At 39.9% G+C, this 15,420-nt stretch overlaps 1 protein-coding gene across 1 annotated transcript; it reads left to right on the forward strand.

Moving 5' to 3' along the window:
- The first annotated feature begins 2,513 nt into the window (after positions 1–2,513).
- Positions 2,514–9,904, forward strand: pold3 (polymerase (DNA-directed), delta 3, accessory subunit). The gene is made up of 12 exons (XM_072661614.1): positions 2,514–2,628; positions 4,061–4,116; positions 4,200–4,302; positions 4,503–4,542; positions 4,735–4,867; positions 5,476–5,719; positions 6,065–6,137; positions 6,422–6,602; positions 7,145–7,254; positions 7,443–7,528; positions 7,826–7,901; positions 9,318–9,904. The coding sequence occupies exons 1-12, from the start codon at positions 2,572–2,574 to the stop codon at positions 9,533–9,535; spliced, it is 1,377 nt and encodes a 458-aa protein (XP_072517715.1). The 5' UTR covers positions 2,514–2,571; the 3' UTR covers positions 9,536–9,904.
- The last annotated feature ends 5,516 nt before the right edge of the window (positions 9,905–15,420 follow it).

Below are 15,420 nucleotides of genomic sequence, written 5' to 3' on the forward strand. Positions count from 1 at the left end.
GGAAAATAAAACTGTCTGACCACAATAATGGGTCAAGGTTCTCAGAGTGTAGTGAAACTAAGAGCAACCATGAAGTTTCAGTGCGTTCTGGTTCTGGTCCTGCTGGCTGTCTTAACATTGTACTGTGAGTATTGTTCCTATTTGTTAATGTTTGTAGGACGACATTGCTTTAAAAAACAACAACACAAGATTACACTGTACATTATGCTTTATATTGTTCTATATAACATGTAAAACATGCTCTAGCCATTGGATGAATAGTAATATCTTTACTGTGGTTATTCAGTTAGGTTGCTTTTATATATATATATATATATATATATATATATATATATATATGGTCGTATACAGAACCAATGCAATAAGCCTTTTTGTTTAAGGTAAAGAGAATGAGGCTGCATCCTTCCCATGGAGCTGTGCCAGCCTCAATGGAGTTTGTCGACAAGGAGTCTGTCTGCCTTCAGAGCTCTATTTTGGACCATTAGGCTGTGGCAAGGGGTCTTTGTGAGTTGAAATATCATGTCCTATTTGTGATTCAATGCTTACATCACTACTATTTTATGTTTTTATATTCTAAAGCAATACCTGTATTTCTTAGTAACATTCAATAAATATAAAAACAACTCATATATATGTTTTGTTTTTCATTCCAGATGTTGCGTTTCACATTTCCTTTGACTGCCATCAGCTAAATCATAGCAGCATATCTGCTGAAGCAACACCCATCAAGTGAATTCGATAGCCTGCATGCTTTGAAGTTCTACTTAATCCAGCCTGGGATGTCAAGTTTGGAATTGTATCTACAACCTGCTCTAATCCCGACTCATATGGATATTGTAAATGCTTACTGTGATTTTCAGCATAATTAAACATCATACAATATTACAGCATTGCTGATATTTGTGTTGAACAGACTGTTTAATAAATATCCTCATTAAAGTCTGGAAACTGGTCCATTACTATGATAAGTTCATAAAGCCTATTCATAAAAGCTGCTAATCAAAAGTAAGAATGCAAGCCAGTGTTTTCACTGAAAGATAATATAAGATAAGTGATAAGATAATCATTTATTAGTCTCACAATGGGGAACTTCACACTGCCACAGCAGCAAAGGGACAAGGAGCAAGACACTCAGATGCAAAACATAGATAAATGACCACAATATGCACAATATAAATAATAAAGGTAAAAAAAAACTCTGAGAAAAAAAACAACAATATTATTTACATATAATTGCAAATTGACCCTTAATTGCACATAGAGGGGGGGGGGCTCTATTCCCTGAACATGTGTGTGTAGTTTAAGTGTGTGTGTATGTGGTCCGCAACCACTTCTTACTTTCTGGCCTAAATTAAGATACAGGCCAATTACTTACACATTGCATCCAAATACTTTTTTCATTTGGCATTGCTTTTGGCCTATCCTAAAACCCCTTCCATTTGTCATAGCTGGATCTTTTTTGACAGACCCGTTTTAACTGTCTAATTCCAGTCATATGTTTAAATTTCAACTACTGGACAACAGAATGAAGGTACATTTCACTTCACATGCAGAAAGTCGTATTTGCCTCAAATTACAGAAGATGCCTCGAATGATAGGTCGGCCAAATTAAGATGAATGCCTATTATTGTTATAATAATAATAATAATAATAATAATAATAATAATAATAATTATTATTATTATTATTACAATTTACAATATTAAAGTCACAGAAATAAAGCAGTACATGTAGCAGTATAAGATAATGCATGAATTTCCATGTAGTGACCGAAAGAAACTTTAATAGCAATGATGTCTTGGTGGTTATACATGTTGGGGTTTAGTTCCAAATAGAGCAACATGAAATATGTCTAAATCACCTTGAAAAGTACATATCTAATATAATCTTAATATTAATAAAGAGAAAGAGTACTTCAAATGATAAGTTTGCCGAGTGAGATGAGTGCCACCATCTGAACTCCATAAAACTGCAACCTTCAGTTTAATGGGTTTAAAGCTGTGGCCAAGGCTCTCCAACAGCAGTACGTTGTGAGTTTTATAAAGTTAGAATTTATGACTTTATGAAAACGCATGAAGCACAAAACAAAGTCAATGCAAAAAAACATAAAACCCACCCCTGAACAACAGAGACACGTAAAAAGATCTGAAGGGTCTTTCCCCACTATTTTTCCAACGTGTTCACACTTAGAGAAACTATCACTGCTTACTGCTAAACGTGGTGGGTCCATAAAGGCACAAACAGCCACCTCGTCGGCCAAAACCACTGGAGGCTTTTATCTTTAAGTAATTCACACATACCAATGAGGACTTCAGCTTTATGCAATGCTTGATATTGAGGCTTAAAAGCTGCTTTTTTCACAAAATTAATATTTTTATGAAAACGCTTGATTGTGTTCTAAGGTAGCGACGTGAAACCTACCACTATTGAACGCTCCCTGGAAAACGTTTGAGAACACGCTGTTCGGCGGGAGAGGTGAACGCGTCCCTGCGCGTCTGCACATGTGACAGGAAGTAAATAAAGTTTCCCGCGTTTCATACAGAGCAGAGGGTGTTTCAGCTTCTCGCGACCATGGACGAGCTCTACTTAGACAACATAGACGAATATGTTAACGATCAGAATAAAATAGTAAGTTCCTTAGAGCGCTGATTTTAGGCTGATGATCGCCTTTTAATGCAGCATCTTCCGTGTATTAGCCTCGGGCTCTGGGACTGTGGGTCAGGGACCGCCGCGCTGCACGTTGCAGGGTCAGAGTTTACGTTGTTGGGTTGTTGAAGTAGCTAAAGTTAAAGTGTGTGAGAAAAGTGCTGTATTTAATTACACTGAGCATTTTCTTGCTTGGCAAAATGACCCTCTGCTTTCCTGAAACGATGTCGCCTAGCTAGTTAGCTGGCTAGCGTTAGTCTTACTGATGCTCTGCAAGGTGATTAGCGCTAGCTCACTGCCATGTCCCTGCTGAAATTAGAAGTGAAGACCAGGTTTCAGGTGGTCAAGCTGGTTAAAAAATATAGTGCTAGTCATCCAGGCAAAAAACGATGCTGGTATGCAAGCTGGTTTACCAGCTGCTCTATCAGCATGACACGTTTGACCAAGCTGGTGGTACTGGTGGACCAGTGTGGTGAGGCTGGTTATGTTGATTGACCAGCTCGGACTGTTTGGTTGACCTGCTGGCTCAGGTAAAGTCTTAAGCTGGTCCACCAGGCTGTTTATTTAAAGGGATGTATTAGCTTTGTTAGAAATGGTATTTGGGTCGTTGTTGGACCTTTTTTAACTCCTGCTTCTGAATAGGAGACATTACTGGTGTCTGTCTTTGTCTTGTCACCATTAGGATGCTTTTACGTCATTTAATATTAGCTATTTATGTCAAACTGCACTTACATTTGAGGTCAAATTTGCTTAAACCAAGAGAGATAAACAAATATAACCGAGGAAGGCATGAAGTCACATTTATGCACACTTCTGCTCATGTCCCCATCCTTACCCAGAGGTGCTGTCAGCACTCCAAACCATGTATTGAGAATCGCAGGTGCTTTTATGCAGCCTAGTGTGGTCTGGTCTTGGTAAGGCAGGATGATGAGGATGATGATGGTGATGGTGGCTTGCGAGAGAAGGTGTGTAGGTAGGGAATTGAAAATTTCTAACAGGATGACTTTGTCTACACATTCAACATGACAACCCCCCCCCCCCAAATGGTCACAGCCTTGTTAAACACTTGTATCTCCAAATATAGCAACTTTCCAGGTGATTTCCAGTGGTCCATTAGTCATGGAAAATGGGCAATGTAAAGAACAACTGCCAGATTAACATTGTTATTAAGGTTTTTATGGGACCGACAGACAGAATGTAAATGGGACACACACATATATGTGATATCATGTTTTAGCTGTTTCTGTGGGATTGTAGTGTTTCAGCCTTCTTAGCTGCTCCTCTTAGGTGATGAGTGTCAAAGTAGTCTATTTTAAGTTTTAGTAATGCAGAAATATTGGTTGAACAGTAGTATCGACCATTACTCAATGTCCTCAAACTCAAACACCCTCTCTGAATGATTTTGTCATAACAGGTCACATATAAATGGCTCAGTCTTACTCTGGGGGTCCATGTCAACACTGCAAAACAGTAAGTCTTTGACAACTCTCTTCAAATTGAATTACAGTGAGTTGTCTTTGAGGTGCACAGACATTGCTGTTGATGTGTCGCAGGATGCTTTATCACTACTTAGACCAGAGACGCAAGGAGAGGTCTGGAACTACGCTGCATGCCACCTACCTCGTCTCCGGAAAGTTCTTAGAGAATGGCAACATGGTAAGCGTGGAGACAGGGGTTGAGTCCTCCTTGCATTTGAATGATGGCTTATAAGAATTACAGCACTGACAGTCACTTGCTTGCCTACTTTACTGATCTGCAAATTATACAACGTAGGCTCTAAACACCTGTATTTTATGACACTTTAAATATTTTATCCCATACATTACCTGAGACAGCCTTTCTGTCATTTCTCTTAGTGTCATAAGGTGTCCGTTGTGCGTGAAGACCAGCTTGAGGGTATGATTTTTTTTTTTTCATATTTCAGAATTTTGTATAATTACAAAAGAGATTACAAAGGGCAGTTATGAACATACAACGCATCAGTGGTGTGACCGATTGCTTTAATTAGTATTAAGCCTGAGGTATTATTTGAGTTTAAAATCATGAGTTTTCCACAGAGTACATCTTTATCCCTATATTCTTTTCCAGATACGAAATCCAAGCTGGACAAAACTGTTAGTGTGCATGTATACAGTGTCCAGAAAGCTGAGTTGAAGGACAGTGGTCCACTCTACAGTACAGATTATGATGCTGTGAAGGAGAACTTGAAAAACTGCAACAAGTATGTGATTTTTAAAACCGGGTTTTCATGCATATTATGAGAAAACGTTAACATTCTGGATAAAGACCACATTGTGTTAAGGTCTTATTCCAGTCCTCAATTTTTAAGTGTTGCTATAAACTTGTTCTTACTTAATATAATGTAATGAGTAGGTTCTCTCTTTTTCCCCCATAATAAAATGTATTCAAACAACCACCTCTCCCCAAAATAGAACTATTTGCACTGAATTGTGGTGAAGTTTGAGATTTTATGATTGATTTAATAATTTCCTGAACAATGAAATTAAAGTGAGGTCACAGATTTTACCCCCTGGCAGTCTGCTAATAATTTTAAGTGGTTTAAGAACACTAGTAATTCACTAGTAGTTCTTAAACCACTTAAATCAAGGGCCAGTAAAGCTGATTCAACACATTTTGCAGTAGTAATGGTAGTAATGGCACATGCAGCTCTGTGAAAAACAAAACCAGTCAATCAGTTAAAATTGACAATCCGTGTGAACCAGTATGAGCAAATATGTACATGGGATGGAAAAGAGTGCTCATGTTTTTCTTGACTGTTTTAATGGTCACACAGATGACCAACTAATTAAGGTATTTTACAATTTGCAGGTATAGCGCTATCCGCTGTGCAGCCGCTGTACCAATGTCCCAAGGAGAGTTGCAGAAAGTTCAGGAAAAAGTTCTAGACAAGGAAGTTACTAAACCTGGCCTGAATGACCACACAGCAGCTGCTCCAAAACCTAGCGTTAAACAGCCTAAGGGCATCATGGGTATGTTTTCTAACAAAACTGCCCCTAAAAGCGAGGAGTGCAACAAGGAAGTGAAAACGGAACAAAAAGATGATGCGTCTCCAGTAAGTTAGATTTATTGGGCATATTTTAAAAAGCAACTTAACAGTACATGGCTAATCTAAAGATTATTTCTCTCATATTGCTTATGGCATCAATAATCTTTTGCAGATTTAATTATAGCAACTCATTAGTTCGATTTTTCAGGTTAATATTAGATCGCCGTCCTTTAATACTTAGGTTTGCATGCAGCAAGAGAGTTATAACTTAGGTTTATAATTTGATTTGTTGTTATTGTCTAATGGCATTTCATAAGTCAGTATTTTGCATAGCTTCATGCAGTATTAAGTTTGTGCATGTGAACTTTTAAAACATGGCTGTTTTGCAAAAATTACCATTTGTTGTTTCAGTCTGAAGGTCCTAAAGCAAAGGTATCTTCCAAAGCTAATGCTATGAACAACTTTTTTGGGAAACCGGCAGACAGTAAGTATCTTTAACTTGCTAAATCTGCATCAAACAGATTTTAAACTTATAATTGGTGAAGAGCAGAATGTTTAGATGCCACTGGGATATTGTGTTAAAATGTCTGCATTGTATTAGTTTACTGCATTCTCTGTAATGCTAATCCAGGTGGGTTTAGTCCCAGTTTCCCAATGTTGTGTTATATATGGCAGATATGTATGTTGAATCAGATATTGACATATCTGTAACCACATCCTCATATTTAAATTTAAGCTGTACATCTTGTTGATCTGTTTAATTTGCAGAGAAAGTTACGACTGGCAAGCCAGACAAAAACATCAAGGAAGAGACTGAAGGAGCTCAGCCATCATCAGCTGCAGTGAGCAGCAAGCCATCTCAAGCCTCATCCAAATCCAAACAGGACATAAAAGAGGAACAGCCCAAGGATTCTCCAGCAATGAAGGATGACTCCAAAGACACACGGAAGTAAGATTCAGATCTTGCTCACTGGATATTTTGATGGTGTGTTTAACTCTGTCCATGATTCAATATTCAACTTTGTTATTGTTTAGTTATTTTTTTAAAACACTGAATTTATTATTTACTGCAGTACAGTCATTTGTGAAAATAAGGACAGTAACCGTAAAAAGAAACGTCTCTTCCTTTCCGGTACATCATGAGAGATCATGTAGGGATGGGCGATATGGTAAAAATATCTTATCACAATATGAAGACATATTTACAATATTAATTGCAATATTTTGCTGAAAAATGCACCAGAAATGTGCAGTTAGTCAGGGTTTTTTAAGCACGGATGTCCATGACCTGCATAGCTTATCTCGGTACCAAATTTCAATATCGCAATACGATAAAATAGTCATATTGTCCACCTCTGCTGTCATCACAAGCTGTAGATGTGATCACTAAACTGCTTTAGAAATTTCTCATATAAAGTGTTACTTGGTGTGCATGTGAGTGCAATTACTTATAGTTAATGGTATGGCTGCTGTTCTGTTATTCTACAACAGTAAAACAAAGCGGCTTGAGAATTCAGACAGTGAAGAAGAGAAAGTGGACAGTCAGAAGAAGAAGAGACGGAGAATAAAGAAGCCTCAGTCTGACAGCAGCGATGATGAGGGTAGGAAAAACAACCAAGCGGTTTCATGTCTGGCTTTTATGAACCAGTCCAGATAATAGTCATTATGTCTGCATGCATCTTGAAATTAAGACAAACAAACAACTGGTTCCCCTGCAGGGAGAGCAGACGATATATTACATTTGTTCTCTGTTCAAACAGGATAATTGACAACATTCATTCTGTCTTAGTAATCCCAGACTCGCCACCTGTGCCAGAAGTGCAGACTCCAAGCCCTAGAAATGAAGTAAAGAAAGAGCCTGTTTCACATCAAGATGTGAGAATTTTCAAATATCCTTTCTTACTTTGTCAGTCAAAATTATTACAACATGCTGAGGACTAGTAGCTTAAGAAGTAGCATCTACCCAGAGGCGCGGATTGTCAATAACCAGATTGTTTTGTTGTCCATGCCTGTTATTGTCGCATTGTGATGAAATGAATTGATCACATTTGTTTTTAGTTTTAAAAGCCTGTTCTCAAATTGCAGCCATTGTTTTATAGCCTTGACACAGTATGGTTTTGTTTTCCTCCCCCATTCTGAATTTTGCTTGAGTGTCGATGTTTTATCCTCTAGGCTTCAGAAGGTAGGAGGAGAAAAAGGAGGCGGGTTTTGAAGGCCCGCACATTTCTTGACGACGAAGGCTGTATGGGTAAGGATAATGTAATTGAGTAAGGTGTATCATGGGACAGGATTAATATGGATGGTGCTAAATGTTATTTGGGAATGTACACCAGCAGCTGGAGCCTGTGTAATGCAGAATGACTGAATGAAAAAGATCCTTCTGCACTGATGAACAGATTTATTAGTGTTGATATACAGCAACATTAGAAACATGCATCACTGTCTTGTCTAGTAATAGAAATGCAGTGTGTTTCTTTTGGCAAGAGCACTGAGAGTAAACATAATGTTCAGACAAGGCAGTTATTTCATGTTTTTGTATTATATATTCATTTGAAGGAACTCTCAGCAAGAGACCACAAGCAGAAATGTTTTTTCTGGCAAGCGCTGAGTCCAAGCTCTGGTGTAATTTTTATGTTTGGCATAAAGAAAGCTTGACTAATGTGCTACAGTGCCTGATGCCAGCTACTCAGTGTTCACTAAAAGAACTCCCCTTTTTTCTTACTTGGAAAGAAATTTTAATTGAAAATATAATTAAAAAATAAGTATTTTATTACTAAAGGACCTTGTCTTATTAATATACAGTAGTTATCATAAGTTAAAAAGAAATGGATCATTAGAAGTTGAGTTGTGTTTAATTCTAGACTGTTATGGCTTATTCTGCTGATTATGGCTAATCTACTGATCAGCCATAACATTAACATAGACAGGTAAGGTAAAACATTGGTTATCTTAATCTACAGTGTCATCTGTCATGGGGTGACTATATTAGGCAGCAAGTAAAAAGTCAAGTCTTGAAGATGATGTGTTGAAAGCAGGAAAAATGGACAAGCACAAGGATTTGAGCCCCTTCTGACAAGGGCCAAATTGTCGCAAAACATCAGGCAGGTCTTGTGGGGGTTTTCCTGGTATGCAGTGGTCAGTACCTACTAAATGTGGTTCAAGAAAGGACAACCAGTGAACCAGTGGCACCTGTAGATGCAGGGAGGCCCCATTTCACGGCTTACAGGACCTAAAGGATTGCTGCTAACATCTTGGTGCCAGATACCACTGGACACCCTCAGAGGTCTTGTGGAGTCCATGTCTTAAACGGTCAGATCTGATGTGGCGGCACAATGGGGACCAGTATTAAGCAGGTGGTTTTAAAGTTATGGCTGATCTGTGTATTGTAAGAACATGACAACAGTTCGATGATCCTCCCCTCCCCCCTTACCAGCTCCTTTAACGACCCAGTTAATTATCTGGTTTAGTTTAGGTATGTGTTTAAACAGGGAAATGACCAGGCAGTGCTTGATTCTGACCCTGTAGGGCTAGGATTTATGACCTTGGATTTAGAGAGAAGGGAAGATGAGCTTTTACTCCCCAGGATAAGCTTTTGTGACTTGAAAATTATCCTTACTGTCATACTGTGCAAAACAAATAAACCCAGTATTATTTTTACCTTTAGTTACTGAGAAAGGCTTCGAAAGCGAGTCCTACTCTGAGAGTGAAGATGACTTCAAGGCCACCAGTCAGCCCTCTGGCGATTCAGGCATACTCAAGCAGTCGTTTGGAAAAAGAGAAGAGGAGAAGAAAGCTAAAGAGAAAGGTCAGAAGAAGGCTCCTGCTGCTGCAAATAAATCAACCAAACAGGCATCCATCATGGGATTCTTCCAGAAGAAATGAACTCCCCAAACGCTGCAAAGCCTCGTCCTTCCATCACTAATGGAAAAAAAATCGACAGCTAATTTTCTGCTGGAACACTTTTTGTGTTTTTTAAAGCTCTCCAGAAGTGAAGCTGAAACATAACATGCACTTAGTAGACATGTGCTGGACTTCAGTACAGGACACCACCAGTAGATGTCCCTGTAATACCTGTCAAGAGTCTTGGTCAATGCTGAATGTTCTCTCTTCCATCAAAAAAAAAAAAAAAAAGACAAAATTGGGACCTCTACTGTATGTGAAAAAGGTAGGCACTGTCAATCAAGTGTAGAGTATGCTTTTTCAGACCTGTTATTTCCGTGTAAAGAGATAATAAACTTTGTTTTGTATTAACACCTCCTGGAGTTATTAGCACCAAGCCATTTTCTTATTAATTGCCATATGTAAATGTTTTTGGGGTTAAAAAAAAGGGGTGTGGGGGAAGGATGTGATCAATTTAGAAAGCATGTTTTTAAAAAAAACGGGTTCTTGTAATTAGTGTGTTTGCTAAGGCTGAATGTTTTCCCTGTGTAAGTTTACATTTCTACATGACATCAGTCTCTGGCACTGTGGTTGGCTTGATCTGGGAGGTTTTGATTTATTAAAACAAAACTGACTGCTTGGGATGGCACGTCTCTGGAAATGCGTACTGAACGCAGACCAAGCCTCTCTGATCTGGTGCCACAGACATGAATTTGAGCTTTTTGGTTGCCAAACCACAATTTTCCCCATAGCCTCCTTTTCCCCCTGAAGTCCCTAAACTTGACTTCTCTGTTTGGTCAGGATTTCGTCTTTGAGCAACACTGACGAAGATGTTCCGACTGATGACAACGATGAAATGATTATGTAGTCATAAAACTAACATTTTTCAAACATTGTTTGAAACCAGATGAGAAAAATTTGGCTGCTTCTGCGTATTTTGGCATCTTTCCTAATAGTGTGGGAAAGTTTATTGATGCCACCTCATCTTAAAGAGGAACCTGCTGTAAATAGAAGCATAGAATGGTTAGGAGTGGAGTGTAGCCCTGGGCTTTAGAATTCATGAAGCTTCATGAGTGCTACTGATCTAAGGACTGCTACTCTTAGTAAGATGATAATAAGCACCAGAGGAATCCGATCTTGGATCAGCACCCCTTCTCTTAGAAGTCTTATGAATACAGGCCAGGGTCATGTGTTCATCCATAGCTTCCATATCTCAACCCTCAGCGGGCCCCTCCCGGCTGCATCGGCCCAGTGGCAGCATGAGTGAGGTGCCTGCCCTGGATCACATATCGTTCGTTCTGTTGTTTAAAATACTAGGTGCCTCTGTGTCTGAGCAAATCTCTAGGCCGATTGCATGGCTATCTTCGGAAAAATAAGCCGAGCTACTTCAAAGTGCTCTTGGCTTGGCGTTGCAGCGCAAGAGTATGATTAACTGTTTCCAGGTTCGTCTTCAAAGGTGTACTCTCCTCAGACGATGAGCTGAGCTACTTCACAACCTCCTCCAACCAATCCTGTTTCTGAATTAACAAAGCACTCGGATCCAAACGAGAACCCAAGAAGGTCACAACTGAAACAAACACAAACAGGCCCTGTTTCTGACCAGAAGGTTCAGGTTTATGGTTTATATTTCTGAAATACTGTTTCACTGGATCGCCCCCCTTTAACACAAACCTCTTTGAAATGTGAGGAAATATAAGCTGCAGACATTTGAGATGCTTATGGCAATACACACAGAATTAAGCACGGCTTGTGGAAACTCATAGCAGTATGCTGTTTATATAGAGGGATTTCATCTGAAAGAAAAACAAACAAACTTCCTTATCTTGTTCTCTCTGTCTTCTTTCACTGTCATGGTTTTGCCCAGCGTACGATTCCAATTATATTCCTCTTGCACAGCTACACAGATGTGGAATGCATTTTTCAGCCCAGGTGGAATAAATCAATAGGCATTTTCAAAATATATCAAGTGAATCCACATTATTAAATTCAAACTGGCCTGGGGCAGTCTGTAAAGCCATTAAATATGAAATTGTCTTAGAACTTCAGATTTTGAGAAAATGCAAGTTTGTCTCTTTTTCCTGGATGAATATGTGCAGCTCTACCAGAATCAACACTCTCTTCTACTGAGCTTTCAGAAGCTTTGCCCACACTGAAAATCCTTTAAACCTTAAACTCAAATCTATGGATTATACTGATATTTCCAGGGTGTTCCAATATATCATATAACCCCCATTACCTTTGATGTTTTGTTTTTTGTGTTTCTTTTCCTTTCATTTTTATGAAGTACTTTAAGCTTGATGTCATGCAAGAGATGTCATATTACCATCATCATCACTGCTAGTATTATTATTATTATTATTATTATTTTTATTATTGTTGTTCGTAGTAGAAGTAAAGGCTGATAAATGAGCTCATCCTGGTCTTAACTACTCCTGTGTGATGCACAGTTATTACAGTATGTCCCTCCAACACCATCTTCTACTGCAGCCAAGTAAAATCCACATACATCTGTTTTTCTCCATCCTTTCTCCAGCATCAAACCTAGGAACACACACATTCAGTAGAGTGCTCAAGGCTGATTTATTCCATTTTAATGAGCCAATTCATGACTTTGAGGCGTGACTTTTTATTAGGTACTATGCAGCGCAATGTGGGCACATTCACACCATTCTTAAAGACCCAAATTCAAAACTTACAATCCAGTCTTTGCATGTTCTTTTTCTTAAAAAGGTTTTAAGGGGCAGTAATTAAAGCCATTAAGCAATTCACCCAAACACACAATCTCTTAAACTGTATCCTGGGGCTACATGAGGGCAAATAAAAGCTCTTCTGCTCCAAAATTCTTGTTTTTATTTGGAAGCTATGCTTTTCCAGATTAATGGCAACACAATGCATCAAACACCAATAACTCAACTTCCACGTGTGATTTATTCCCATGATCTCCCTCGTTTTCTGCAAGCAGAACCCAGGAAAAGTAAATCATTGGGTATTAATTGAAAGCAGACCTTTATACAGGGTCTTCTGACTGGGTGATATAATCGTGCTTGGCTGCTGGAAGATTTCTCTGGGTCCAAATGGGAAAATATGCAAGACATGGGTGGAAATGAGGCAGCATGCATGGCTTCTTTGGGAAATCTTTCTGGGAGTGTTGTCTCAAGGACTATTTTGGGGTGTGTTTGAATCTGCACATCTGGAATAATCTTTGCAATCAAGCTGAAGAGAAGTGTGGATTTTTCTGGCCTGTTTTGGATGAAGAAGTGAAGCGTTTACACTATTTAAGAACATTATTAGATGGTGTTGACTGTGCACAATGCCAGCCCTGATTGCACCTTAAACACTTCACCTCTCATTCATCAACGTGTCACATTAGTTGACTGGGTACGGGATAGCCATTCATCATAATCCTTTTGATATGACGTTTATGTGGAAATTGTGGGTTGATTACCCTGTTTTCCATGGCGAGGGCTAAGCAATCTGCTTTCACTCACTTCAGGATGCCGGAGCCACTAATGGTCGGCATTTTTGTTTACTTTCAAACTGGCAGCACGACTGACCCTCCATAAAGCTGTCCTGGTAGCTGTATAAGAGAGGCGAGGGAAGCCTAAACAAACTCTTCTGATATAGCTATAGCCCAATGTGCCTGTACCTTCCATCTGCCACTCTATTAACTTTGAGTGTTTTTCCTGTGTGAACCTCAAACAGTGGGGATCAGGAAAGGCACACGGATGACTGAAGTGTTTATGACAAGGCGGCTCAGTATTGTCCGTACTCCCTTGGCATGGTTCTGGTCATTGGCTGAAATGATCGGGGCCAACTTAATTAAGCAGAGGGAGAAGGCGTAAAAAAAACAGACCCCTTAAAAGATTTCGGAAGTATTTTGATGGCGCGTTAATTCAGGGGTTACTTGAACACCTTAATCAGCTATGAAAGCAAACACATCTATCAGAGTTAATTACCTTAACCCAGTTTGGCTCCCTTTGAATCAGAAAGGCCGTCTGATTGATTTGCAATGCTTCAGTTCCTCAACGGCCGTGAATTTGCGAGGCACCATGGAGCGCAGCAGCTCAGGGCCAAGGATTTTACATATTCATTCACAGTCTGCCCACCTGCCTTAACCCAGCACAGCGCGCTACAGCACAACCTCAGAACCTCCCAATCAGGCCCAGTCGCTGCTTTTCTTTGGAACCTTAAATGACTCCACAGAAGAAAAAGCTAACCTCCCAAATATGTTCATAAGTATAACAACATAACTTAGTTAATGAACATGGAACATATTTTTGTGCCCAGAACCGAGGTACAACCGACAAGTCGTCTCTTCCAAGAAAAGTGAAGGCTTTAACACAGCCTGTAAGAATGGGCAGCAAGGCTGAGTGGGCACGCTCATACAGAGAACTGACCCCTCCACTTGATTTATACCCAGTGACTGCCCCCAGCTGTTCAAATTGCCAGAGCCAAGACTAAGCATGCATAGCAGAATTGGCCAAATGCTATTTAGAGGGAATTCAAAACCTCCATCCAACAAAGAAGGCACCATGCAGATGCCAAAGATGGCAATGTTTAAAATCAACTTGTGTTCCAACAGCAAGTGTTGAACTCTCTGGGGAGCCAGAATATCCCAATCTTTGTCAGAGCAAATGTGATAGAGATATAACAGCCAACACTGCATTCATTAAGGTCCAGTCATCAAGGTGTAAACTTAAGGACAGCTGATTCTCAATGCTTTGCAAAGTAATGTGTGACGCGAACGCAAAGTGTTACGGACGCACATGCCGAAACACACACCCACACACGAAGAGTAAAAAAGGAGCACGGAGTAAAATCCTCTTTGTCTCCCTTAGAGCCATTCAAAGAGAACAAATTGCCAGAAACTGTCAGATCCAACAGCCAGCGGAAATAATTCACAGCTTCATTGTGTGACTATTAAGGTCTGCAACTGAGGGGCTTCTGTTTCAAAATATTTTGTCAGGCCTTCAGTGAGAGATGAGCAGCACTGTCTGGCACTATGTGTGAGGCCAACACAATGACTCATTGTGGCGGAGAAGGGAGGGAAAGTGGGCTTTCGGGGTTCAGACAGAAGGGAAGGGATATTAGTCACAACTCTCTGAACTTCTCCAATCTGTGCTCGGTGGCCAGGCTCAGTTCACTGTGATGAGCATGGCCGCCGAACAAAAGTGGATTATCCTCCACCTGGTGACCTGAACAAGACTGTCGACAAGCAGTTCACAGGCCCGTTCCCTCTGAACCTCGGCTTGGCTGTGGAGCGACATTTCCATTAAGCTGCAGGCCTCTGAGTAACTAATGGCAAAGCCATTGAAATCATGTCAGTTGCGCCATGCTGTGAAATACTGCGCACTGTGATGGGGCGCAACAGGTGGCTAATGCTTCGCTAAGGTTTTGCTCTGGCTTTCTTGAGAGGAAATATTATGAAGTATGGGAAAAAGTGGATGCTGGAGTTTTACAGCAATCTGATGATCATTAAATCATAAAATATATTACAGATGTCCTGAAGAGGCTCTTCTAGCCAGTTCCATTTGGTAGTGGAAAGTTCTGACCTACATTTATATCAAATTAACGGCGCTCTGTTGTTGGATCCGTCCTGTTCGGCCATCAAAACCCCTGAAAAAACAAACGATTACACTGTAGCACGGGCCCAAACTTCAGGCAGAGCAAGGACGAGCCACAAATCCTAGCAAATACATTAGCTAGTTCATTGTCCAGAAAACACAGGTTGTGCAAGAGAACTTCTCCTCAAAAGTATTCAGATTTTAGTCGAGCTTGATCGCTAAATTAAATGTTCCAGGAAGAAAAGTATCCAGGAAGAACTCTAGAGGATGCACCCATTGCTGACATAGACTGTAAAATAAGGTGCATCCAGTTGTTCTTAGAGC

The sequence above is a fragment of the Salminus brasiliensis genome, chromosome 18 (genome assembly GCF_030463535.1).
Source record: "Salminus brasiliensis chromosome 18, fSalBra1.hap2, whole genome shotgun sequence".
In the NCBI taxonomy this organism is placed as follows: Eukaryota; Metazoa; Chordata; class Actinopteri; order Characiformes; family Bryconidae; genus Salminus; species Salminus brasiliensis.